The 24,008-nt window shown below is 43.2% G+C and overlaps 1 protein-coding gene across 16 annotated transcripts in view; it reads right to left on the bottom strand.

Moving 5' to 3' along the window:
- LOC127657017 (titin-like) overlaps positions 1-24,008 on the bottom strand; it is a 54,482-nt gene that overhangs the window by 16,513 nt on the left and 13,961 nt on the right. For 8 of the 16 annotated variants that reach the window (XM_052145632.1, XM_052145635.1, XM_052145640.1 and 5 more), the window contains 25 exons: positions 23,875-23,907; positions 23,726-23,767; positions 23,483-23,515; positions 21,328-21,378; positions 21,205-21,252; positions 10,963-11,010; positions 10,819-10,866; positions 10,196-10,243; positions 10,063-10,110; positions 8,994-9,032; positions 8,857-8,904; positions 8,653-8,700; positions 6,568-6,615; positions 1,850-1,897; positions 1,660-1,704; positions 1,469-1,498; positions 1,340-1,381; positions 1,181-1,222; positions 1,047-1,100; positions 917-964; positions 774-818; positions 598-645; positions 461-508; positions 275-319; positions 24-68 (listed from right to left, as the gene is read on the bottom strand). In XM_052145632.1, coding sequence (XP_052001592.1) covers positions 24-68; positions 275-319; positions 461-508; positions 598-645; positions 774-818; positions 917-964; positions 1,047-1,100; positions 1,181-1,222; positions 1,340-1,381; positions 1,469-1,498; positions 1,660-1,704; positions 1,850-1,897; positions 6,568-6,615; positions 8,653-8,700; positions 8,857-8,904; positions 8,994-9,032; positions 10,063-10,110; positions 10,196-10,243; positions 10,819-10,866; positions 10,963-11,010; positions 21,205-21,252; positions 21,328-21,378; positions 23,483-23,515; positions 23,726-23,767; positions 23,875-23,907 — 1,122 coding nt within the window. The remainder of the gene's footprint in view (positions 1-23; positions 69-274; positions 320-460; positions 509-597; positions 646-773; positions 819-916; positions 965-1,046; positions 1,101-1,180; positions 1,223-1,339; positions 1,382-1,468; positions 1,499-1,659; positions 1,705-1,849; positions 1,898-6,567; positions 6,616-8,652; positions 8,701-8,856; positions 8,905-8,993; positions 9,033-10,062; positions 10,111-10,195; positions 10,244-10,818; positions 10,867-10,962; positions 11,011-21,204; positions 21,253-21,327; positions 21,379-23,482; positions 23,516-23,725; positions 23,768-23,874; positions 23,908-24,008) is intronic. The other 8 variants (XM_052145634.1, XM_052145633.1, XM_052145638.1 and 5 more) reach the window with 8 other exon arrangements.

Raw genomic sequence — 24,008 nt, 5'->3', positions numbered from 1 at the left:
ATGTCATTATTATCACAAATAACCTTTCTTTGGTGTTGGCTTTGGTTTCTCTTTGGTAATCTTAGGTTCTGTAAAACATGGGGAGTTGACTTTAGAATAGAAAATGTGGCAATTGACTCTTAACCTGTTGCATGTCAGCCTTCTTCATAATCCATCTGTAATATTAGCTAAAGCACAGCAGTATTTGACTTTGAATAAAATAATTGGCAACATTAGCAGACACATTGATACATCTGTGTAACATTATTAATAAAAATTGTTTTTGGATAAGTACCTTCCTTTACAGGGACTGGTTTTGCTTTTTTCTTTGGAAGCTCAACTAAAAAAAGGGTTAAAATGTAAATAAGAATTTGTTTTGGGGAAAATGTGTAGTACATCAGAAATAACGAAAGTCTTATCTCTAATGCCTTGTATGATTAAATTGATAGATTTTTGGTCAAATAATTAAAATCCCCCTCACCTTTTTGTAGTGTTGGTTCAGGCGTCTTTTCTTTAGCAACTTCAGGCTCTATAAAACAGTATTGTTTCATGTGATTAATAGTCATCATACAGTGGAAAAAAACAGTGTATGCAAGATGATTTCAAGTATATCCATACCTTTCTTTACAGAAGCTGGTTTAAATTGCTCCTTGATGACTTCAGCCTCTGAAATGCCAATGGTGTGAAAATATTTCCAATTGTGATTTTTTGTTTTTAGCATTTTCTTTCAATTTGCTTGGATAAATGTTAACTTGTTCTTTGACACAGGATGCTAAAATAATGGTAAGTCAAACCTTTCTTCTTGGGGGCTTTGGCTTTTTCCTTAACAACTTGAGCCTCTGCAATAATGATAATTATTGTGTTCAGAGAAATGTTGGCATTTCTTTCATTTTGTTTAGGGAAAGTGTTGATGTGATTCTTCAATTAATATCCATACCTTTCTTTACAAGAGCGGGTTTAGCTTTCTCCTTAATGACTTTAACTTCTGAAACGGCAAAGATTTTTTTAACATTACTTAAAAATTTGTTTGTAGAATATCTAGACTTGATTTTTAAATAAAATCAAACCTTTCTGCTCAGGGGCTGGTTTGGCTTTCTCTTTATAGACTTCAGCCTCTACAACTGTAAAGATTAGCATATTGCAATTGTTACATATGTCTTTACTGTAATACAGCATTATTCTCAGAAAAAAATTGAAGTACCTCTCTTTGGCGGCTTGGATTTTTCTATGGTTATCTCATGCTCTGTAAAACATTGTGGTTTCTCAAACAAATAAGCTTTGAATATGGAAAAGTATTTTAGTCTAGTCTGGAATTCAATTTTGCACATTTAAAAAAAAAAAAAAAGCATATTGTAATCACCTTTCTTTGAAGGTGCTGGTTTCTCTTTGGTAACTTCTGGCTCTGCAAAATGTGCCAAATAACACAGCTCAATAAATAGACATGTATTTATAACAGCTTAAGTCTCTGAAACATTGATAAAATGTCTACCTTTCTTTGGAGAAGGTTTTGCCTTTTCTTCTGCAAAATATTGGGATATAATATAAATAACATGTCTGCCTAAATATCCAATGCAGATTCAGTAATTATTTTCCAAGATTGATCTTTCTTTTTTCACTTAGCAGTTTCACTGCTGTACATCACCACAGAACTAAATAAACTTGAATGAATTTTGTTCATGCCTTTCTTAACAGCAACAGGCTGATCTTTCTCCTTAACATCTGCCTCTGAAAAACAGAGTAGAAAGTCAAGTCAAGTGATTATTATTTGACTATAAACATGTTGATTAAAATTCTCTACAGGAAAGGAAAAAATGGACAAAGGACAAAAATGCACATAAGATCAAAAACACAGATCTTAATTTGTATGCACCTTTTTTGGAAGGTACATGTTTTTCCTTCTCTTTTGTAATATCAGATTCTGTGAATGAATGGAAATCAATATAAGTAGTGTTATAAATTAGTTCATGTTCAGTTAAAACAAATACTGGCAGCAAATGGATCAACTTCTTAGGCTGCCTCAACCTGAAATTGCCATATAGCGTGTGGCAAGAATAAAATAAAAAACACCCCGTTTGTAATATTAATACCTTTATTTACATAAGTAGGTTTGGGCTTTTCTTGCACAGCATCTACTTCTAAATAAATAAGCTAAAATCTTCAGCATTAAAGAGCACTACCACCCCCACCTGTAAACACTGGCTATACAGTTTCAAACATTTCTCCGGCTGCGAGCATTACGGAGATAGCGCGCATGCCTGTAATCTCACACGCACCCCTGCACTCGGCACTCAACACATCTGCTCAGCGCGCGCCCGCGCCTCTGAGAGCTGTAAGCTCAGTGTTAGCACATTTTCTACCTGTGTTACTAAGGGGTCACGTGTCCACACTAAAGTGCGCATTCCCACAGTTACATACACTGTATGCATGGCCAAAAAACACTCCGCTGCGAGCGGGAGGCTTTATGAAAGTGGCGCGCGTGCCTACTACAGTAGATGCACGCCCACCCATAAGCGCTGCACATACAGTTTCAAACAGTTCTCTGTCTCATGCCGCAAGCATCACAGATGCGACGCGCGAGCCAAGAAACTCCCCGCTAAGAGCGGGTAGCTTTATGAAAGTGGCGCGCGTGCCTATTACAATGTATGCACCCCCACCTGTAAACACTGTCTATACAGTTTCAAACATTTCTCCAGCTCACGATGCGAGCATTATGGAGATAGCGTGCGTGCCTGTAAGCTCACACGCACCCCTGCACTCGGCACTCAACACGGCTGCTCAGCGCGCACCTGCGCCTCAGGGAGCTGTAAACTCAGTGTTAGCACAAGGCAATTTGCTGGTGGGGCCCATACGTCACTGCGACACGCCCCCAGCCAACATTCAGCCCATATCTGTGCCAGCAAAAGCCTGGGAAAAAATCCCCGTCATGCCAAAATGGGATTTGAACATAATAAAACACGGTTACTCACTTCAATTTGCTCGCAGACCACCCCGCTTTTCAGCGGTGGTCAAGACGAAAGTGAGGAAAGATGTGTCACATGTTCTACGCACCGAGGTGCTCGAACTGACAGAGAAGGGCGTTATAGAAACTGTTCCTCCCTCTATGAGCGAGGCGGGTTTTTACAGCCGCTATTTTCTCATCCCGGAAAAGGACGGTGGCCTCCGCCCCATCCTAGATCTCAGACATCTGAACAAAGCTTTTATGATTCGCTCGTTCAGAATGTTAACAACCAAACATATCCTCGCGCAAGTTCAGCCCGGGGTTGGTTTCTATCAGTGGATTTGAAAGACGCTTACTTTCACATTCGATAGCGCCACATCACAGGCCTTTTCTGAGATTCGCTCGAGGGACAGTCATACCAGTACACAGTACTACCATTCGCCTATCATTGGCCCCCGCACATTCACGTAAATGTATGGACGCTGCACTTTCCCCTGAGACAGCGGGAGTGCGAATACTGAATTACCTCGACGATTGGCTAATCATAGCACAATCAGAGGGTCAGTTAACGACGTACAGATCTTGGATTATCAGCCATCTAGAATGCCTGGGACTGAGAATCAATTTTGCAAAGAGCGTGCTATCCCCCAGCCAGAATATCTCTTCTGGGAATAGTGCTAGACTCAGTGCAGATGACAGCTGCGCCTCTCATCAGAGCGTGCGCTCTCTATTCTACGCCTTGCAACATCATTCAGAGAGGGCACACGCGCCCCCGTCAAACAATTTCAAAGAATGCTCGGTCTCATGGCCTCGGCATCAGCTGTACTCCAGCTGGGATTGTTGCACATGCGTCCTCTCCAGCGCTGGCTCAAGAGCCGTGTCCCCACTCACGCGTGGTGCTCGGGCCACTTTTTGATCAGAGCGAATCACGGCTGTATAAAAGCCCTGACGCCCTGGAAAGCCATCAACTGGTATCAAACCGGCGTGAGTCTGGGCGTGAACACGCGGAGAAAAATGATCACGACAGATGCCTCCAAAATAGGATGGGGGGCCCTTTACGAGGGCAGGCCTGTCTCCGGCTTTTGGTCAAACCCGAAAAGCTCCTACATATAAACTGTCTGGAATGAAGGCGGTCGCCTTGGCTCTCAGAGCCCTGCTTCCGCATCCTGAAAACGTAACACATCCTGGTCCGAACGGACAACATGACGGTAGTTTCGTATATAAATCGCCAGGGTGGACTTAGGTTGAGCTCCCTGCACTCTATGGAGGGCCCTCCATGCATGGCCCCTCAACGCGTTCCCGAGAATCTCCCCAGTGGAGTTTTGAGAACCATCACTGAGGCGCGAGCACCCTCTACGAGATGCTTATATGCCCAAAAGTGGAAAGTGTTCAGTGACTGGTGTGATACCAAGAGCTTGAACCCCAAATCGTGTGAGATACCAAGTGTACTCGCCTTTTTGCAAGAGCTGCTGGAGGCGGGCCGCACACCCTCCACGCTCAAAGTCTATGTGGCTGCCATAGCGGCGTCGCACAATCCTGATAAAGGACATTCATGAGGGAAAAACGATCTAATCATTCGTTTCCTAAGAGGCGCTAGGAGGATGAACCCTCCTCGGTGCCGATCTGGGACCTGGCCACGGTCCTGGACACACTCAAGAGTGCCCCGTTAGAACCTCTCTGAACCGTGCACCTTAAACAGCAAAACTGCGCTCTTGCTGGCGCTCGCTTCAGTCAAGAGAGTGGGCGATCTGCACGCGCTGTCATCAAGCGCTGCTTGCCTGGAATTTGGACCTAACGACTGCAGAGTTGTCCTTAGGCCAAAGCACGGGTATATTCCTTAAGTGCTCTCCACACCCTTCAGGTGATATCTCTGGCAGCGTTATCGTCCCCAGCAGACTAAAGCGACGCTAATTTACTCTGCCCGCCAGGGCGCTCAGAGTATATTTGGAACGCTCTGCCCTGTTCAGACAGACGGAACAATTATTCAGTATGCTTTGGCGGCCGCACTAAAGGTCTCGCGAGTCTCAAAGCAAAGAATATCGCGCTGGATAGTGGATGCTATAGCTTAGCTTATGAAGCCAAGGGCCTTCAATGCCCCTTAGGCGTCAGAGCTCACTCTACGAGGAGCATGGCCTCCTCGTGGGCTTGGTCGAGTGGGATACCCATTTAAGATATTTGTTCAGCGGCGGGCTGGGCCTCGCTCGACATTTATCAGGTTTTATAACCTACAGGTCCCCTCATTGCATTCCAACATTCTATCAGCCTGACTGTAGAATGGACTGGAGTATGTATATGCTGAGCATTATCTCCTCCCTTATAAGGTCCGTCTCTGACCGACTCAGAGGATTTTTTATGCATGCCAGTACATAGAAAAATGCATTCCAACATTCTATCAGCCTGACTGTAGAATGGACTGGAGTATGTATATGCTGAGCATTATCTCCTCCCTTACAAGGTCCGTCTCTGACTGACTTAAAGGATTTTTTATGCATATCAGCACATAGAAAACTCAGTACATAAGATATGTGCTTGTGTTTGTACTATGAGCGCCCCACCATGGACCATCTTGGAAAGGCGCTCTATAATATCCCATGTAGCTCGTCGTCGGCCGGCTCGTCGTATAATCACTTTGCTTTAAGGCTCAGGCATCTGCCTCTGGCTTTATAGAGCGAAGTCAGCACGCACAGCGTTTTACATGGTGTTCCCATAGCGTAAGCTACTTACGCAATAGGAGAGACCTCTCGATAGGGAACGACTCGGTTACTAACGTAACCTCGGTTCCCTGAGAGGAGGGAACGAGTATTGCGTAAGCTGCCGTACTTGTGCTTGGTCAGTTCGCTTCAGTCGATTGAACCTAAAGGAACTCGTGATGACGGGTGCCCATTATATAGCCTGGCTATGCTAATTTCGGCAGGCTCTGAGCTGCGAACGCGGTAGCCGCACCCATTGGTCGCGACGTTCAGAGTCGCCCGTCATTGGTTCGAGCAGTTGCCGCAGCACAGCCAATGACCGAGCTGCCTCGCTCATTACTGTCTGCTGTGCAGCTGCAATGCGTTTTACATAAAGACTTCAATATTTCTCGAGAAACTGAGTTTTCCCATAGCGTAAGCTACTTACGCAATACTCGTTCCCTCCTCTCAGGGAACCGAGGTTACGTTAGTAACCGAGTCGTTTTCTCTTGTTTATATTTTGGTTTCCCATCGTGGATGTTCCCTGTGTTTTTGTTTTACCCCGGTCTACCCTGTTCATCTTTTGTTTTTTTCATTAAAAGCTGCGTTTAGTCCTCGTCTGCCTCGTTACAATTACAGGCTGTAAAAAATTATGAGACTCAAAAATATTTATGCAAATCTAGTCTATGTTTGAGTAATATATTCACAAATTTGTTCAGTTTTCTTGAAAAAATCTGCATCTTAATTGATAAGGGCTAAAATAATATTTCAAAAAATCAATGTTATCAAAATTGTATGTTCACAAAAATTGTACTACCCCCCTCCCAAAACTCCCCTTTAAAACTACTTATTAATACATATTAATACATTTCTCTAAACAAATAAAGCTGATTATATCGTTCTTCAGAAACAGTAAAAAGCAAAAGCATATGTAGAAAATATATGATATGGATAATGTTTATACTTGACAAAGTGTGGTACCTTTCTTTGCAGAGGCTGGTTTTTCCTTATTTTGGACAACTTCATCCACTGAACAAGATAAGAGACAGAGTCGGCACTTTGCAGCAAATTGTCAAAGACATGCATTTATAATAAATCTTTCTGTTCCTTGGAAGCTTAAGGCTCTGATTAATTTAAACTTGTCTTTTTCCACAGTTACAAGTTTAGCTGTCTCTTTGGCAACCTTGGCCTTTAAAAGTGCATCATCTGGGATTTACAAGTTAAATTACATTAACTTGATATTTTCAGGAAAGATTTTTTTTTCTTCCCCTTTTCTCCCCAATTTGTAATGCCCAATGCGTTCTAAGTCCTTGTGGTGGCGTAGTGACTGAATCCGGGTGGCAGAGGACGAATCTCAGTTGCCTGTGAGACTGTCAATCCACACATCTTATCACGTGATATGTTGAGCATGTTAAAGCGGAGACGAAGCGCGTATGGAGGCTTCATGCTATTCTCCGTGGCATCCACGCACAACTCACCACATGCCCCACTGAGAGCGTGAACCACACGTTATAGCGACCACGAGGAGGTTAGCCCATGTGACTCTACCATACCTAGCAACCGGGCCAATTCGGTTGCTTAGGAGACCTGGCTGGAGTCACAAAGCACACCCTATATTTGAACTTGCGACAGGGGTGGTAGTCAGCGTCAAAATTGCTGAGCTACCCAGACCCTTATTTTCAGGAAAAATATTTTTTTTAAAATATTTGTTATACATAGTCTTGACGAGGAGGAGGGCATGACCGGGCTGTGATGGTGCACAGCCTGTGCTGAATCAGCTGATCAGTGCGGTTACTCTCATCAATCCAGGCTTCTGAGACGTCAATCAGCGCATCCTATCACGTGGCTCATTGTGCATGACACTGCAGAGTCTCCGCATGTAGAGGCTAATGCTACTCTCCGAGATCCACGCACAACTTACTATGAGCCACACTGAGAGAATCACTAATCGCCTTCCACAAGGAGGTTACCCCATGTGACTCTACCCTCGGCCGGCCATGAGACTCATAGCAAGTGTGGAAGCTTCACGCTATTCTCCATGGCATCCATGCACAACTCCCCATGCTCCCCACCGAGAGCGAGAACCACAAATTAGAGCAACCACCAGGAGGTTACCCATGTGACTCAACACTCCCTAGCAACTTGGGCCAATTTGGTTGCTTAGGAGACCTGGCTAAAGTCACTGAGCACACCCTGAATTCAAAATCGCGTTTCCAGGGGTGCTCCTTGCCCATTCTTTAACTGTTACAGTGGTGCAGCCGGCAGCCGAGAGCCGGAGGAACCGGTGCCATCCACTGAAGAAGGGGAGGAGCGGTTCCATCCACCAGGGGCCGGAGGACTCGCTGCCATCTGCCAGGGGAGGAGCAAGCAGGCATCTGCCAGAGAAGCAATTGAGGACCGGGCAAAAGCGTGTCTGGGAGCCGGCAAGCAAGTACTTCCCTCTCTCTGTGTCTCCGCTCACCCGTTCCCCCTACCCACATCTCGTATCTCCCCCTGGTTCACAAGAGGCGGGGTGGACCACTGGCTGATGAAACGGCCAGAAAGGCAGCGTCTCCGCTCCAGAGGTGGGGGGGATTAAGTTAGTCCGGTGGCGCCCCAGCCTGAATGCGGCAGGGGAGGAGTGTGACGAGGAGGAGGGCGTGGCCGGGTCATGATGGTGCAGTGGAGAGTGAGATAAAGGGGAGCCGGGGGCGCTCGTTTGTGTGGTTTTAAATTTTTATCATTAAACCCTTACGTTGACTGTTCAGCCGGTTCCACCTCCTCCTTGACCATCCTTATACTGATACAGTAGCAAATACAGTGCATACTGTAGGTACCTTTTTTTTGCTGGTGCTGATTTTGCTTTCTCTTCTACAGTTTCAGCATATTCATATTTTTTCTGTATGTGATGATTGTTTTAAAATATGCATGTTGCACAATTGAACATTACAGAATCATCTTAACTTTCTTTGAGGGTTCTGACTTTGCCTTTACCTTTGAAACCTCAGGCTCTGTACATAATTGTGAGCAGTTAATGTAAAAAAACTTCCCACACAAATTCACACTTCCAACGAAATTAAACAGTACCTTTCTTAGCTGTAGCTGGTTTTACTTTCTTCTTAGAATCGCCAGTATCTGAAATTATCACAAATTAGACGAAAAATTACTTATACAGTACAAATATGTCCATGTTCAGGCTATTCTGTCCTTGAATAATGGTATATGGTACAATGGTATATATTCTTCAAAGAAACAAAGACAAAATATTACATTTTCAAAAAAAGATTTTACCTTTCTTTGAAGGTCCTGGTTTGACTTTCTCTTTTGCAACTTCAGGCTCTGCAATTCAAATATAAACATTGAGAAAGAGTTGCCAAAAGCATTGAACAGTAAATAAAAAAAAAAGAAAATGTAAATATACTTAATACCTTTTTTCACAGGAGCTGTTTTTGGTTTCTCTTCCAGTTCTGAACAAGATAGAAGTGAATATATATATATATATATATATATACACACACACACATATATATACTGTATACATATCCGTATATACTGTATACTGTACATTAATTAGACTAAAAACCAAGGAAGCATATAAAAAAAAAAGCATAAGTATTGTGCTTTATTGCCGATTTGTATTTTTTCTTTCTCCTTTGAAACATGAGACTCTGAAAATAATTTGGCATGCTCAGCTAATGCCATGCATAAACTACTTTTATTAAATTATTTATAAATGTAAGATTATAACATCATAATTTTCTTCAAAAGGGCTGGTTTAGTTTTCTCCTTGGGAGATTCAGCCTCTGCATTTTATTTAAACAAAAGAATGTCTTACTAAAAATAAACAATACATTTGCAGCCCAAATATATGCCTGTTGAAAACATAACCTTTGAAGTATAAATATCACAGGAATCCCACTCTTTTCAAGGCACAATTTTCCAGGACATTTCTAGGACATTTTATGCACCCAACATTTAAGCAAAAACACATCCACTGCGTCCATTTAAATCAAGCTTTTATTTTGGAGTTTCTGTTTGTATTTGACGGTAGTTTCTCACCTCCAGTTTGCTCCATGGCCCAGTGTGATTATTAATCCCTGTAAAGCTGTGACTCAATTGAATTCATACATAGTCTGCATGTGCTGTGCACTTTAGAGTTTTATTATACTAAAATATTTTCCAGAACAAATAATTATTTTCCAGGACATTTAGGTATTTTTCTATTTTGTTTTTAAACCATGTGACTTTTCCAAGACTGGAAAACTGCATTGGAAAATTCCAGGTTTTCCAGAAAGCATGGGAACCCTGTGGTGTTGCCTTATCTTTAACATCTTCAGTTACTTAGAAAATCCAGAAAATAAAAATATTTTTTTTTCTTTGAATGTTTCTCTTTAGAAAAACAGGCTCTTTAATTGATTAATGGGTATTGGCAGTTAATATGTAAAAAATAAAATAATCTTAAACTATTTACATACATTTTAGGTCAAAAGGTGATACCTTTTTTTATAGATGCCGCTTTAGCTTTCTCCTTGGGGGCTTCATCCACTGAAAGACATGGTATTTTAACATTTTAATTCAGTGGACAACTGATTCAAATTAATCAATGGGCAAACTATCTCAAAATGAGCACCTTTCTTATCTGGTGATAGTTTTGTTTTCTTTTTAATTTTCTCAGCATCTGTAAGGAAAAAGGAAAACATAATTAAAATAACTGAAACGAAAAGATAAAAAAAACAACTTCTGAGAATAAAAAAGTGAAATACAGGAGGGACTTCACAACAACAGATTCAAATATAGTCTCAACCTTTGATTTATATGAATCCATATAAAGCAATATGTGGATATGAATCCATATTTGTCAAATAAATATACAGTAGCTGTAGTTCACCACAGAAAGACATTACATATTTAGTATATGATACTATATGTCTGAGCAGGGGCACTGGAATGACTCGAAAAGTGGCAAAACATATTAAAACATGGGAGATTTAACAGATTTTTCAATGCATCTAAGGGCAAAAAGTTAGAAGATGTGCTGTATGTGTCCTTTCAGGTGACAGGTTTAGCTTTCTCTTCAGCTGAAAAACTACTGCTAAAAGATACAAAGTAATCAAACATTTATCAATAGATTGTTGTTCACTTCATATTCAAACGTTAGTTGAAAAATTTTCTGACTCTGAATAACACATATTTATTACAATACATATAAACATACACATGTTCTTAAAATTCTATCTGAAAACAACCTTTTACCTTTCTTTGATGGCACTGCTTTGGCCTTCTCTTTGGAAACCTCAGGCTCTGTAATTCAATCAACATCAGCAGTTCATGGCACATACATTAGAAAAGACTTGCCTTTAGTTTTGAAAGGAATTTATTTTATGTGGAAAGTCATACCTTTCTTTATGGGAGCTGGTTTTACCTTCTCCTGAGCAACTTTACTTTCTAGAAGTGTATAAATATACAAATACATACAGTGCATTCAGAAAGTATTCAGACCCCTTAATTTTCTTCACATTTTGTTATGTTGCAGCCTTATGCTAAAATGCTTTAAATTATTTCTTTATTTTTCACATCAGTCTACACTACATACCATATAACAAATGGCAAAAAAAAATATATATATATATATTTTTGATAACTTTGCAAATGTATTAAAAATGTAAAACTGAAATATCACATTGACATAAGTATTCAGACCCTTTATTAGTACTTAGTTGAAGCACCTTTGGCAGCGATTACAGCCTCAAGTCTTTTTGGGTAGGCTATGAGGCGACAAAGTTTTGCACGCCCGGATTTGGGGATTTTTGTCATTCTTCTCTGCAGATCCTCTCAAGCTCTGTCTGGTTGGATGGGGACCTTCAGTGGACAGCCATTTTCAGGTCTTGCCAGAGATGTTCGATTGGGTTCAAGCCTGGGCTCTGGCTGGGTTACTGAAGGACCTTCACAGAGTTGTCTCTAAGCCACTCTTGCATTGTCTTGGCTGTGTGCTTAGAGTCATTGTCCTTTAGAAGGTCCTGAGCACTCTGGACCAGGTTTTCATTAAGGATATCTCTGCAATTTGCTGTGTTCAGCTTTCCTTCCACCCTGACCACCCCCCCAGTGAAAAACACCCCCACTGAATGATGCTACCACCACCATGCCTCACCGTTGGCAGTGTTCATTTTTCCACCATTTTTGTTTTAGTCATAGTTTGTCTTTTGATGAACATGTCCTATAAAATTAGTCAATATTTCATCATCACATATTAATTTGTTTTAATCAGTTTCAGTCTGATGAAAATTACATATAATTTTAGTCAACCAAAATAATCTTTTAGTTGACGATGATGTGCAAAATAGACAAAAAAGTGTGTCAAACTGTAACAGACCAAACTTTAACCAAATATTCAAACATTAAGGGGAAAAAATGTATAAACATTTTCTTTGTTAAAATTAACTATACATAGTCTACTGGCTTTGTTGTGAAAAAAACGGACCTACTAAAATTATAATGAATAGACTGAAGTATTAGCTACTTTTTATAAGTTAGCCTACTGTACTCTTCTTCGTGCTTTAGTGACTTATTAATTTCCCGTAAAATGATATTACAATGCATGTAGCGTGTCTTATGGAAAAGTATATTCAGAACGCAAGTTGCACAATGCAAACTAGGCATATTCTGATTAGCGCATCATTTAGTTCAAGTAGGCCTGTTCATTCAGTGTGCAGATGTAAGTTGCTATATTACATATATGTTGTGGATATAGGCTACTATAGTGATTAAAATTGTATCATTTATAAATAGGATGCTTCAAATCAATAGGATTTTGAAGCGGTTCATTTTTCCTGTGTTCAACTCGTGGTCTCACATACCCGCTCCTTTTCATATCTTGCACTGTAAATATCTTTCAGTATAATTTCTATATCGTCATATTTTCATCAATATGGGTTAATATAATTGTTTAATTTTCGTCATAATGCGCCTTTTTCGTCTCGTCTTCGTTATCATTGACGAAATAAAAAAAAAACATTCTTCAACAGTGATGTCATTGACGAGATTAACACTGAACTTTGGTATGGTATTGTGCAGGGGATGAGCCTGGTTTCCTCCAGACATGATGCTTGGAATTGAGGCCAAACAATGCAATCTTCATAACATCAGACCAGAGAATCTTTTTTCTTTTTTCATAGAGTCCTTCAGGTGCTTTTTTTCTGTTTTGCACTGAGGTCTGGCCGCTCTGCCATAAAGCCCAGATCGGTGGAGTGTCGTAGTAATGGTTGTCCTTCTGCAAATTTCTACTATCTCCACACGTAATCTCTGGAGCTCAACAAGAGTGACCATCGGGTTCTTGGTCATCTCTCTTACCAAGGCCCTTCTCTCCCAATTGCTCAGTTTGGCTGGCGGCCAGCTCTATGAAGAGTCCTGGTTGTTCCAAACTTCTTCCATTTAAGAATTAAGGAGGCCACTGTGCTCTTGGGAACCTTAAATGCAGCCAAAACATTTTTGTAGCCTTCCCCAGATCTGTGCCTCGACACAATCCTGTCTCTGAGCTCTGCAGTCAGTTCCTTTGACCTCATGGCTTGGTTTTTGATCTGATATGCAATTTTAGCTGTGAGACCTTATATAGACAGGTGTGTGCCTTTTTAAATCATGTCTAATCAATTGAATTTGCCATCGGTGGACTCTAATTAAAGAGGAGAAACATCTCAAAGATGATCAAGAGAAATGTGATGCATCTGAGCTAAATTTCAAGTGTCACAGCAAAGGGTCTGAATACATACTTTTTAATACATTTGCAAAGATATCAAAAATCAATTTTTTTGCTTCATCATCATGGGGTATGGAGTGTAAATTGATGTGAAAAATAAATAGTTTAAAGCATTTTAGCATAAGTCAGCAACAGCAAAATGAGAAAAAAATCAAGGGATCTGAATGCACTGTAAAAATATTATATAAAATATATCAACTGTAGGTCCTGCAATTCATTCAACTGGATGAATTTGTGTCATGTACAACAAAATGAGTGTAGCACATAAAAGATGTGTAAGAAAACAATGTAGTGCAAAAATTAAAAATGGGACATTGATGTCATGGAGAATCATACTGTGGAGGTGGGGGTGTGGTCGGGGGCCCGTTTGTGAATGGAGAGCGAGTTCGGGAGACAAGAGAGGTAAGGATTATCACCTGTGGGAAATTATCTCTGACAGTTGTTTTGTGTTACAGTGAGAGCTGTAGGGAGATAAAGGAGCAGACAGAGCCACAGTAGAGGAGAGAGGAGCTAGAGTCCCGAGACTCTGTTAAAGAGAAGATTTACTTTTGATTATTGCGCGACTGAGTTTTTGTTTTAGTGTGTGCATTGGAAAGTGACCTGTAATAAAAGAAGCTAAAGAGTATGAGCTGGTTCCCGCTCCCTCATTTTCCTTGCTTTAATTGTTTCTTTAGCAACCTCAACCTCTGAAATCATGACATGACATAATTAGGTATCAGAATCCTACTTTTGGAGTTGTAAGTTGGTGTAATTTTTTCCTCATTAAAAAAGTTTAACTCGCGAACTGACCAAGCACAAGCACGGCAGCTTACGCAATACTCGTTCCCTCCTCTCAGGGAACCGAGGTTACGTTAGTAACCGAGTCGTTCCCTATCGAGAGGTCTCTCCTATTGCGTAAGTAGCTTACGCTATGGGAACACCATGTAAAATGCCGTGCGTGCTGACTTCGCTCTATAAAGCCAGAGGCAGATGCCTGAGCCTTAAAGCAAAGTGATTATTCCACGAGCCGGCCAACGGCGAGCTACATAATGGGATAGTATAGAGCGCCCTTCCAAGGTGGTCCATGGTGGGGCGCTCATAGTACAAACACAAGCACATATCTTATGTACTGAGTTTTCTATGTACTGATATGCATAAAAAAATCCTTTAAGTCAGTCAGAGATGGACCTTGTAAGGGAGGAGATAATGCTCAGCATATACAAACTCCAGTCCATTCTACAGTCAGGCTGATAGAATATTGGAATGCATTTTTCTATGTACTGGCATGCATAAAAAATCCTCTGAGTCGGTCAGAGACGGACCTTATAAGTGAGGAGATAATGCTCAGCGTATACATGCTCCAGTCCATTCTACAGTCAGGCTGATAGAATGTTGGAATACATTTTTTTTTTCTATGTACTGATATGCATAAAAAATCCTCTGAGTCGGTCAGAGACGGACCTTATAAGGGAGGAGATAATGCTCAGCATATACATTCTCCAGTCCATTCTACAGTCAGGCTGATAGAATGTTGGAATGCAATGAGGGGACCTGTAGGTTATAAAACCTGATAAATGTCGAAGGCGAGGCCCAGCCCGCCGCCGCACAAATATCTTCAATGGGTATCCCACTCGACCAAGCCCACGAGGAGGCCATGCTCCTCGTAGAGTGAGCTCTGACGCCTAATGGGCATTGAAGGCCCTTGGCTTCATAAGCTAGCGCTATAGCATCCACTATCCAGCGCTTTGAGACTGCGAGACCTTTAGTGCGGCCGCCAAAGCATACGAATAATTGTTCCGTCTGTCTGAACAGGGCAGAACGTTCCAAATATACTCTGAGCGCCCTGACGGGGCAGAGTAAATTAGCGTCGCTTTCGTCTGCTGGGGACGATAGCGCTGCCAGAGATATCACCTGAAGGGTGTGGAGAGCACTTTAGGAATATACCCGTGCTTTGGCCTAAGGACAACTCTGCAGTCGTTAGGTCCAAATTCCAGGCAAGCAGCGCTTGATGACAGCGCGTGCAGGTCGCCCACTCTCTTGACTGACGCGAGCGCCAGCAAGAGCGCAGTTTTGAGCGAGAGCTGTTTAAGGTGCACGGTTCGGAGAGGTTCGAACGGGGCACTCTTGAGTGCGTCCAGGACCGTGGCCAGGTCCCAGATCGGCACCGAGGGGGGCGAGGAGCGTTCATCCTCCTAGCGCCTCTTAGGAAACGAATGATTAGGTTGTTTTTCCCTAATGAACGTCCTTTATCAGGATTGTGTGACGCCGCTATGGCAGCCACATAGACTTTGAGCGTGGAGGGTGTGTGGCCCGCCTCCAGCAGCTCTTGCAAAAAAGGCAAGTACACTTGGTATCTCGCACGATTTGGGGTTCAAGCTCTTGGTATCACACCAGTCACTGAACACTTTCCACTTTTGGGCATATAAGCGCCTCGTAGAGGGTGCTCGCGCCTCAGTGATGGTTCTCAAACTCCACTGGGGAGGTTCTCGGGAACCCGTTGAGGGGCCATGCATGGAGGGCCCACAGATCGGGGCGGGGATGAAGAATCATCCCGTTGGCCTGCCTGAGGAGGTCTAGCCTCAACGGAATCGGCCATGGGGCAGATTGCATCATCTGCATCAGTTCTGGAAACCACGTTTGGTTGTTCCAGAGTGGGGCTACCAGGAGCACTGCACATCTCACTTCCCTGATCCGACTGATGACCTGAGGTAGCATCGTGATCGGGGGAAAAGCATACAAGGGGCGGCTCGGCCAGACTTGGGCGAGCGCCTCCGTGCTCTTTGAGAAGAAAATGGGGCATTGCGCGTTTTCCCTGGAGGCGAAGAGTTCGACCTCTGCCTTGCCAAAGTTTTGCCATAACCACTGAACCATCAGAGGGTGGAGAGACCATTCTCCTGGGAGAACCTTGTCTCTGGACAGCATGTCTGCTCCCTGGTTCAGGGCGCCTGGCACATGCGCTGCTCTCAGCGAGCGCAGGTGGTGTTGTGACCATAAGATGAGCTCCCTGGCCATAGAGTGCAGGGAGCTCGACCTGAGTCCACCCTGGCGATTTATATACGAAACTACCGTCATGTTGTCCGTTCGGACCAGGACGTGTTCGTTTTTCAGGTACAGAAGCAGGGCTCTGAAAGCCAAGACTACCGCCTTCATTTCCAGACAGTTTATATGTAGGCGCTTGCCCCTCGTAAAGGGCACCCCATCCTATTTTGGAGGCATCTGTCATGATCATTTTTCTCCGCGTATTTACGCCCAGACTCACGCCGATTTGATACCAGTTGACGGCTTTCCAGGGCGTCAGGGCTTTTATACAGCCGTGATTCGCTCTGATCAAAAAGTGGCCCGAGCGCCACGCGTGAGTGGGGACACGGCTCTTGAGCCAGCGCTGGAGAGGACGCATGTGCAACAATCCTAGCTGGAGTACCGCTGATGCCGAGGCCATGAGACCGAGCATTCTTTGAAATCGTTTGACGGGGGCGTGTGCGCCCGTTCTGAATGATGTTGCAAGGCGTCGAATAGAGAGCGCGCTCTGATGAGAGGCGTGCTGTCATCTGCACTGAGTCTAGCACTATTCCCAGAAAAGAGATATTCTGGCTGGGGGATAGCACGCTCTTTGCAAAATTGATTCTCAGACCCAGGCATTCTAGATGGCTGATAATCCAAGATCTGTGCGTTGTTAACTGACCCTCTGATTGTGCTATGATTAGCCAATCGTCGAGGTAATTCAGTATTCGCACTCCCCGCTGTCTCAGGGGGGAAAGTGCTGTGTCCATACATTTCGTGAATGTACAGGGGCCAATGATAGGCCGAATGGTAGTACTGTGTACTGGTATGACTGTCCCTCGAAAGCGAATCTCAGAAAAGGCCTGTGATGAGGCGCTATCGGAATGTGAAAGCGTCTTTCAAATCCACTGATAGAAACCAATCCCCGGGGCGAACTTGCGTGAGGATATGTTTGGTTGTTAACATTCTGAACGAGGGAATCATTAAAGCTTTGTTCAGATGTCTGAGATCTAGGATGGGGCGGAGGCCACCGTCCTTTTTCGGGACGAGAAAATAGCAGCTGTAAAAACCCGCCTCGCTCATAGAGGGAGGAACAGTTTCTATAGCACCCTTCTCTATCAGTTTGAGCACCTTGGTGCGTAGAACATGTGACACATCTTTCCTCACTTTCGTCTCGACCACCGCTGAAAAGCGGGGTGGTCTGCGAGCAAATTGAAGTGAGTAACCGTGTTTTATTATGTTCAAAACCCATTTTGGCATGTCGGGGATTTTTTCCCAGGCTTTTGCTCGCACAGATATGGGCTGAATGTTGGCTGGGGGCGTGTCGCAGTGACGTATGGGCCCCACCGGCAAATTGCCTTGTGCTAACACTGAGTTTACAGCTCCCAGAGGCGCAGGTGTGCGCTGAGCAGCCTTGTTGAGTGCCGAGTGCAGGGGTGCGTGTGAGCTTACAGGCACGCATGCTATCTCCGTAATGCTCGCATCGTGAGCTGGAGAAATGTTTGAAACTGTATAGACAGTGTTTACAGGTGGGGGTGCATACATTGTAATAGGCACGCGCGCCACTTTCATAAAGCTTCCCGCTCTTAGCGGGGAGTTTCTTGGCTCGCGCGTCGCATCTGTGATTCTTGCGGCATGAGACAGAGAACTGTTTGAAACTGTATGTGCAGCTCTTATGGGTGGGGGTGCATCTACTGTAGTAGGCACGCGCGCCACTTTCATAAAGCCTCCCGCTCGCGGCGGGGTGTTTTTGGCCATGCATAGTGTTTGTAACTGTGGGAATGCGCACTTTAGTGTGGACACGTGACCCCTTAGTAACACAGGCAGAAAATGTGCTAACACTGAGCTTACAGCTCTCAGAGGCGCGGGCGCGCGCTGAGCAGCTGTGTTGAGTGCCGAGTGCAGGGGTGCGTGTGAGATTACAGGCACGCGCGCTATCTCCGTAATGCTCCCAGCCGGAGAAATGTTTGAAACTGTATAGCCAGTGTTTACAGGTGGGGGTGCATACATTGTTATAGGCACGCGCGCCACTTTCATAAAGCTTCCCGCTCTAGCGAGGAGTTTCTTGGCTCGCGCGTCACATCTGTGATGCTCGCGACATGAGCCAGAGAATTGTTTGAAACTGTAAGGGCAGCGCTTATGGGTGGGGGTGCATATACTGTAGTAGGCACGCGCGCCACTTACATAAAGCCTCCCGCTCGCGGCGGGGTGTTTTTGGTCATGCATACAGTGTTTGTAACTGTGGGAGTGCGCACTTTAGTGTGGACACGTGACCCCTTAGTGACACAGGCAGAAAATGTGCTAACACTGAGCTTACAGCTCTCAGAGGCGCGGGCGCGCGCTGAGCAGCTTTGTTGAGTGCAGGGGTGCGTGTGAGATTACAGGCACGCGCGCTATCTCCGTAATGCTCGCAGCAAGAGCCGGAGAAATGTTTGAAACGACAGTGTTTACGGGTGGGGGTGCATACATTGTAATAGGCACGCGCGCCACTTCCATAAAGCTTCCCGCTCTTAGCGTTTCTTGGCTCGCGCGTCGCATCTGTGATGCTCGCGGCGTGAGCCAGAGATCTGTTTGGAACTGTATGGGCAGCGCTTATGGGTGGGGGTGCATCTACTGTGGTAGGCACGCGCGCCACTTTCATAAAGCCTCCCGCTAGCGGCGGGGTTTTTGGCCATGCATACAGTGTTTGTGTGTAGGGGGGGTGCGTGCAGGACAGCAGGCACGCACGCTACATTTATAGTATTTCCCGCTTTTACTGGGGAAGTGTTTATAACTTTGGGAACAGTGCTTGTGTGTAGTGGTGCATACATGACAATAGGCACACGATCTACATTTATGGGGCGTCCAGCTCGAGCTGGGAAAGTATTCGGCACTGTTTGGACAGTATTGATATGTGGGAGTGCGCGCTTTAGTGTGGACACGTGACCCCTTAGTGACACAGGCAGAAAACGACTCTTGTGATTTCTGTGTGTCGCCGTTAAAACGGCGTTTGATTGCAGGTGAGCGAGTTCTGTGACTGGCCCATTGACTGCTGTACAGACATTTCCAGCCGCCTGTAAGGGGACTGGGTAATGTTTTACACGTTTTGCTCGCTGCAGTGAAGCGTTCAGCGAACTCTCTTACCGTGCTGGTGCCCGTGCTCGTGTCCGCTAATGTCGACAGCGCGGGGTCGAAGGCTGAGCCCGGCCAGTTGTCGAATGCAGCGCCAATTTGAAAGGCTGTCATCCTTTTCACCGTCGTCCCCTGGCGCGCTGAACAAGATGAGACCCACCGTTCTGTTGGAGGGGTGCTGGTCCGTCTGCGTGAATTGGACTGGCGGCGGGGAGTTCTCGGGTGGTGGTGAAGCACGCGGGGACTGGCCCGGCGTGACGTCACTGAAGTCCGCGTGCTCTGGCGGCCTCCGTGAACGCTGCTTTTTCTTGCGTGGCTCGAACAGAGGGGACAGCAGCGCGGTGGTAGCAGGCTCCTTCGCGGCTAAGGCGGCGAAGCGAGCGCACGGCTCGTTGAGGCCCAGGGAGTCACATTCGGGGCATCCGCCTCGAGTGAAAGCAGCTTCTGCGTGGTCAGGTCCCAGGCAGCGAGTGCAGATAATGTGACGGTCCCTGTCAGGAAGAAGGCCTCTGCACGAGGCGCAGGTCGAAGGCATTTGGAACAACGTCTCGAATTTGCTCTTTTACTAAATACAAAAAGTGTTGCAAAGGCGAACACTTGCAAAGTAGCTTAGTAAAAAGGATATAGTGATGCGCGCCGGATGGCGTAGCAGAAGGCTTCGAAGGCGGCTGAAGGCGCCGGCGTCCTCTTAGCAGTCCTGCTGTAGGCTTGTCAACGGCGGGCGAAAGACTCCAACAATCCGGAGAATCCAGTGAAGAGAAGGTCTTTGCTGAAGGAGATTAAATCTAAAGGAACTCGTATGACGGGGTGCCCATTATATAGCCTGGCTATGCTAATTTCGGCGGGCTCTGAGCGCGCGAACGCGAGGCACGCGCCCATTGGTCGCGCGTTCAGAGTCGCCCCGTCATTGGTTCGAGCAGTTGTCGCAGCACAGCCAATGACCGAGCTGCCTCGCTCATTACTGTCTGCTGTGCAGCTGCAATGCGTTTTACATAAAGACTTCAATATTTCTCGAGAAACTGAGTTTTCCCATAGCGTAAGCTACTTACGCAATAGGAGAGACCTCTCGATAGGGAACCCAACATACCCATCTCTAACTTTATACAGAGACAGGTTTTCAAAACGCGGTTAATTACATTCTCTTTGTTTTGATTATTGTAATGATAGCATCGCAGCGTCGTATCAGTTTGTTTGCCATGAGAAGTCTCTGATAATCAGTGTACCCCTCAAAATCACAATGTAATCAGTCTCAAAATGAAAAATAAGCTCCCTCTTTGACACGTTTGTATTTAGTTGTCAGGTAATTGTCACTGGATTTTGAATTAAGTGAAAAGTCACATCATGAGTGATCACTATCGATAATCGTTTTCATGATCGATCATTGCTGCCACGTCCGAGTACCCGAGTCCTCGAGCACTGGTGGTGCCCATCCCATGTTAGAATCACATGACTAGCTGAATACTACTCGCTTAATCTCAGTAAACATCAAGTTATTTGACACTTTTATTGATTGATTAAAGTAATCATTGCTGACTGGGAATACAACATTTCTACAATGGCATCTGAAACTGAAAACTATTGATTTTAGATGATGCTGCATCCAAGCCACTAGGTGTCAGTGTAAGTCCAAGATAACACAAAGACAAAAGTTACTGAGTGCACCTTTAATAACTGATTAAATATAGTGGTTAGCTAATTTTGAAGAGACATTAGTAAGCCTATTATTGTCGCATTAAAAACATTTGCTAAACTGCAATTATTTGCTCATATTGTTGAAGTAATAGCATACAACACTTTACCTTTTATAGATGGTGCTGCTTTGGTCTCTTCTTTAGCCACTTCAGCTTCTGTAAATACAATGTATGTCCAGTTATTTAAAAATTTACCAAAAAGAATGTAACTTCGTCAAGAGGCCTACATACCTTTCTTTACGGGTGCAGGTTTGGCTTTTATTGTCTTTTCAATCTCAATATCTATGACAGAACAGACATTAAAGGAAAAGTTCACACAAAAATAAAAATGGTGTCATTATTTATTCACCCTCATACATACAAATGTGAATGAGAGGCGGGGATTTTCACTCGTCCTAGTGACTCGAGTCTATTGAATTCGTTCGCCACATGATTTGTTCACTGATTCGTTTATTAACCATTAATGCGAATTACATCTATTTCGCCAGTAGCCAATACGTCGACAAACGAGCATCTTTCACGTGGTGAGAAAACAACAGTTAACAGTTTATTAACAGTTAATAAAAAACACTGATTCATTCATGAAAAAACGCCCCTAAAAAATATAATTATCTTTAATAATGTATTGATAACTAATACAACGAGAAGCATAATGTAAATATAATGTGCAAATGTAAAATGCCCATGAAGAGAAGTCATTTCTAAATGTAAACTCTTCACCACAAGAAAAGGATCAATTTGCATCAAAATAATATGCCACAAAACTAAATATTACCCCATTCCAATTAGTTAATATGTCCTCAATATAAAGTACTATGTTGTCCCCACGAGTTAATTCCTGGGCACCGCACTGTTAAGATCCAAAAACAACACAAATAAAACAACAAAGGCCTCATAAAAGTCGTGCTATCTATTAAAAATCTTCTACAGCCATTCGACAAGTTTGTGGAAAGAACAGATCGAAACTTAAGTCATTATAATCTCCCTTATCCGTATCAGAGTGCGAGTTCAACCCGAGTCGTGAATCTATCCGATTCGTGAGCAGAGCGATTTGTAACCGGTCTGATTTTGTTTTACAAGATTAACCGATTCATTGAAAAGAACCGGCTCTTAAAGAATGACTCGGTTATCCTCACCCATAGCTATTGTATGACTTCAGATGACCTGTAATATTTTACACGAGTGTTATGGACTACTTTATGAAGCATTTTATGAAGCAGTTTTTATCCTTTTTGAAGCTCAAGAGCATGTCTGGTCTGGAGTGTCGTTAAAGGAACAGTTCACCCCAAAAGAAAATTCTCTCATCATTTAGTAGTAGTAGTAGTAGTAGTGGCTTTTATTGTAATTTCAACCTTATGCAGCTATTACAGTGCACACTTGAAATTCGGGTAGATAATACAAATGTGCAAAAATAGCAAAGGGACTTGGATGGTCGTGTGTGTGTGTGTGTGTGTGTGTGTGTGTGTGTGTGTGTGTGTGTTTATCACCAAATATCCCCCCCAAAAAAGAGCCTGAAGTCAACAACCATCTCTCTTGTTTTGTCCATGTTCAGAGACAGGTTGTTAGCTATGCAACAGTTTGTCAGCCACTGCAGCTCCTCTCTGTATGCTGACTTACCCTCATGCCATCCTAAATGTGTATGACTTTCTTTCTTCTTCTGAACACATACGAAGATGCTCTGCTCTGTTGGTCCATACAATGCAAAACTTTATAACTCCAAAAGCACATAAATTCAACATAAAATTAATCCATAAAACTCCAGTGGTTTAATGCATGTCTTCAGAAGCGCTATGATAAGTGTTGGTGAGAAACAGATCTATATTTAAGTCCTTTTGACTATCAATCTCCACTTTCAGTTTCGCATTCTTCATTTTTGTTTTTGGCAATTCACATTCTTTGTGCATTTCGCCACCTACTGGGTAGGGAGGAGAATTTATAGTTTAATATTAATCTGTTTCTCAACCACACTTATTTACTTTTTACCACTGAAGTCCTATGGATTACTTTTATGCTGCCTTTATGTGCTTTTTGGAGCTTCAAACTTTTGGTACTCATTCACTTGCATTGTATGGCCCTACAGAGCTGAGATATTCTTCTAAAAATAATTTGTGTTCAGCAGAAGAAATAAAGGCATACACATCTGTGATGGCATGAGAGAATTTACATTTTTGGGTGAACTATTCCATTCAACATGACAAAAAAACTGTACTTTTGTGTTTTTCTAAGGAATAAAATACTGGTTTGGGCAACAATTTTTATTTTTGGGTGAACAATTCCTTTGAAAGGAACTTGTACATAAACAGGCTACATCCCAGATCTGTTATGATCTTTCACCCACTAGACCCTTCAGCTCACTAAAAATATATAGCATTTTTTGTTTCTTTACCTTTGGCTTTGGCTAACTTCTTGGTAACATCATCTGAAAAACAATATAGTCTAGTAGTTTATTACAGTAAACACAGATTTATTTACCATTCTGAAACATTTGCTTTATGTTGCGACAGGTGTGATTGTCAGATGGAATGTAAGTTAAAGTAAAAAAAAAAAAAATCATAACTCATAACAAAATTTTATAGGATGAAATTATTTTATTTCATAAAGTGATAACTGATATAATTTGATATGTTACCTTTAGGAATGTCCACAGGTTTCACTTTTCCTTTCACAGGTTCTGTGTTAAATTAAATATAGCATTGTTACTTTACAGTGCCATTAGTGGGAATCTTTTCTGCCATTATACCCCATGTTGAAAGCAAATTATTGATAGATTGTGAATACCTTTCTTTGCTGGTGTAACCTTTTTCTTAGCTTCTGTTTTGAAGAATGTAGACATTAGATTTCAATTTTATGATGTGACTATACAGATTAATTTGTAATGTCATTAAAAGATTACTTTTTTCCTCAATTTTCAG

This window comes from Xyrauchen texanus, chromosome 16, assembly GCF_025860055.1.
Source record: "Xyrauchen texanus isolate HMW12.3.18 chromosome 16, RBS_HiC_50CHRs, whole genome shotgun sequence".
NCBI classification, from domain to species: domain Eukaryota; kingdom Metazoa; phylum Chordata; class Actinopteri; order Cypriniformes; family Catostomidae; genus Xyrauchen; species Xyrauchen texanus.
Note: the sequence above shows the minus strand (reverse complement) of the source record. Positions and strands in the feature narration are given on the sequence as shown.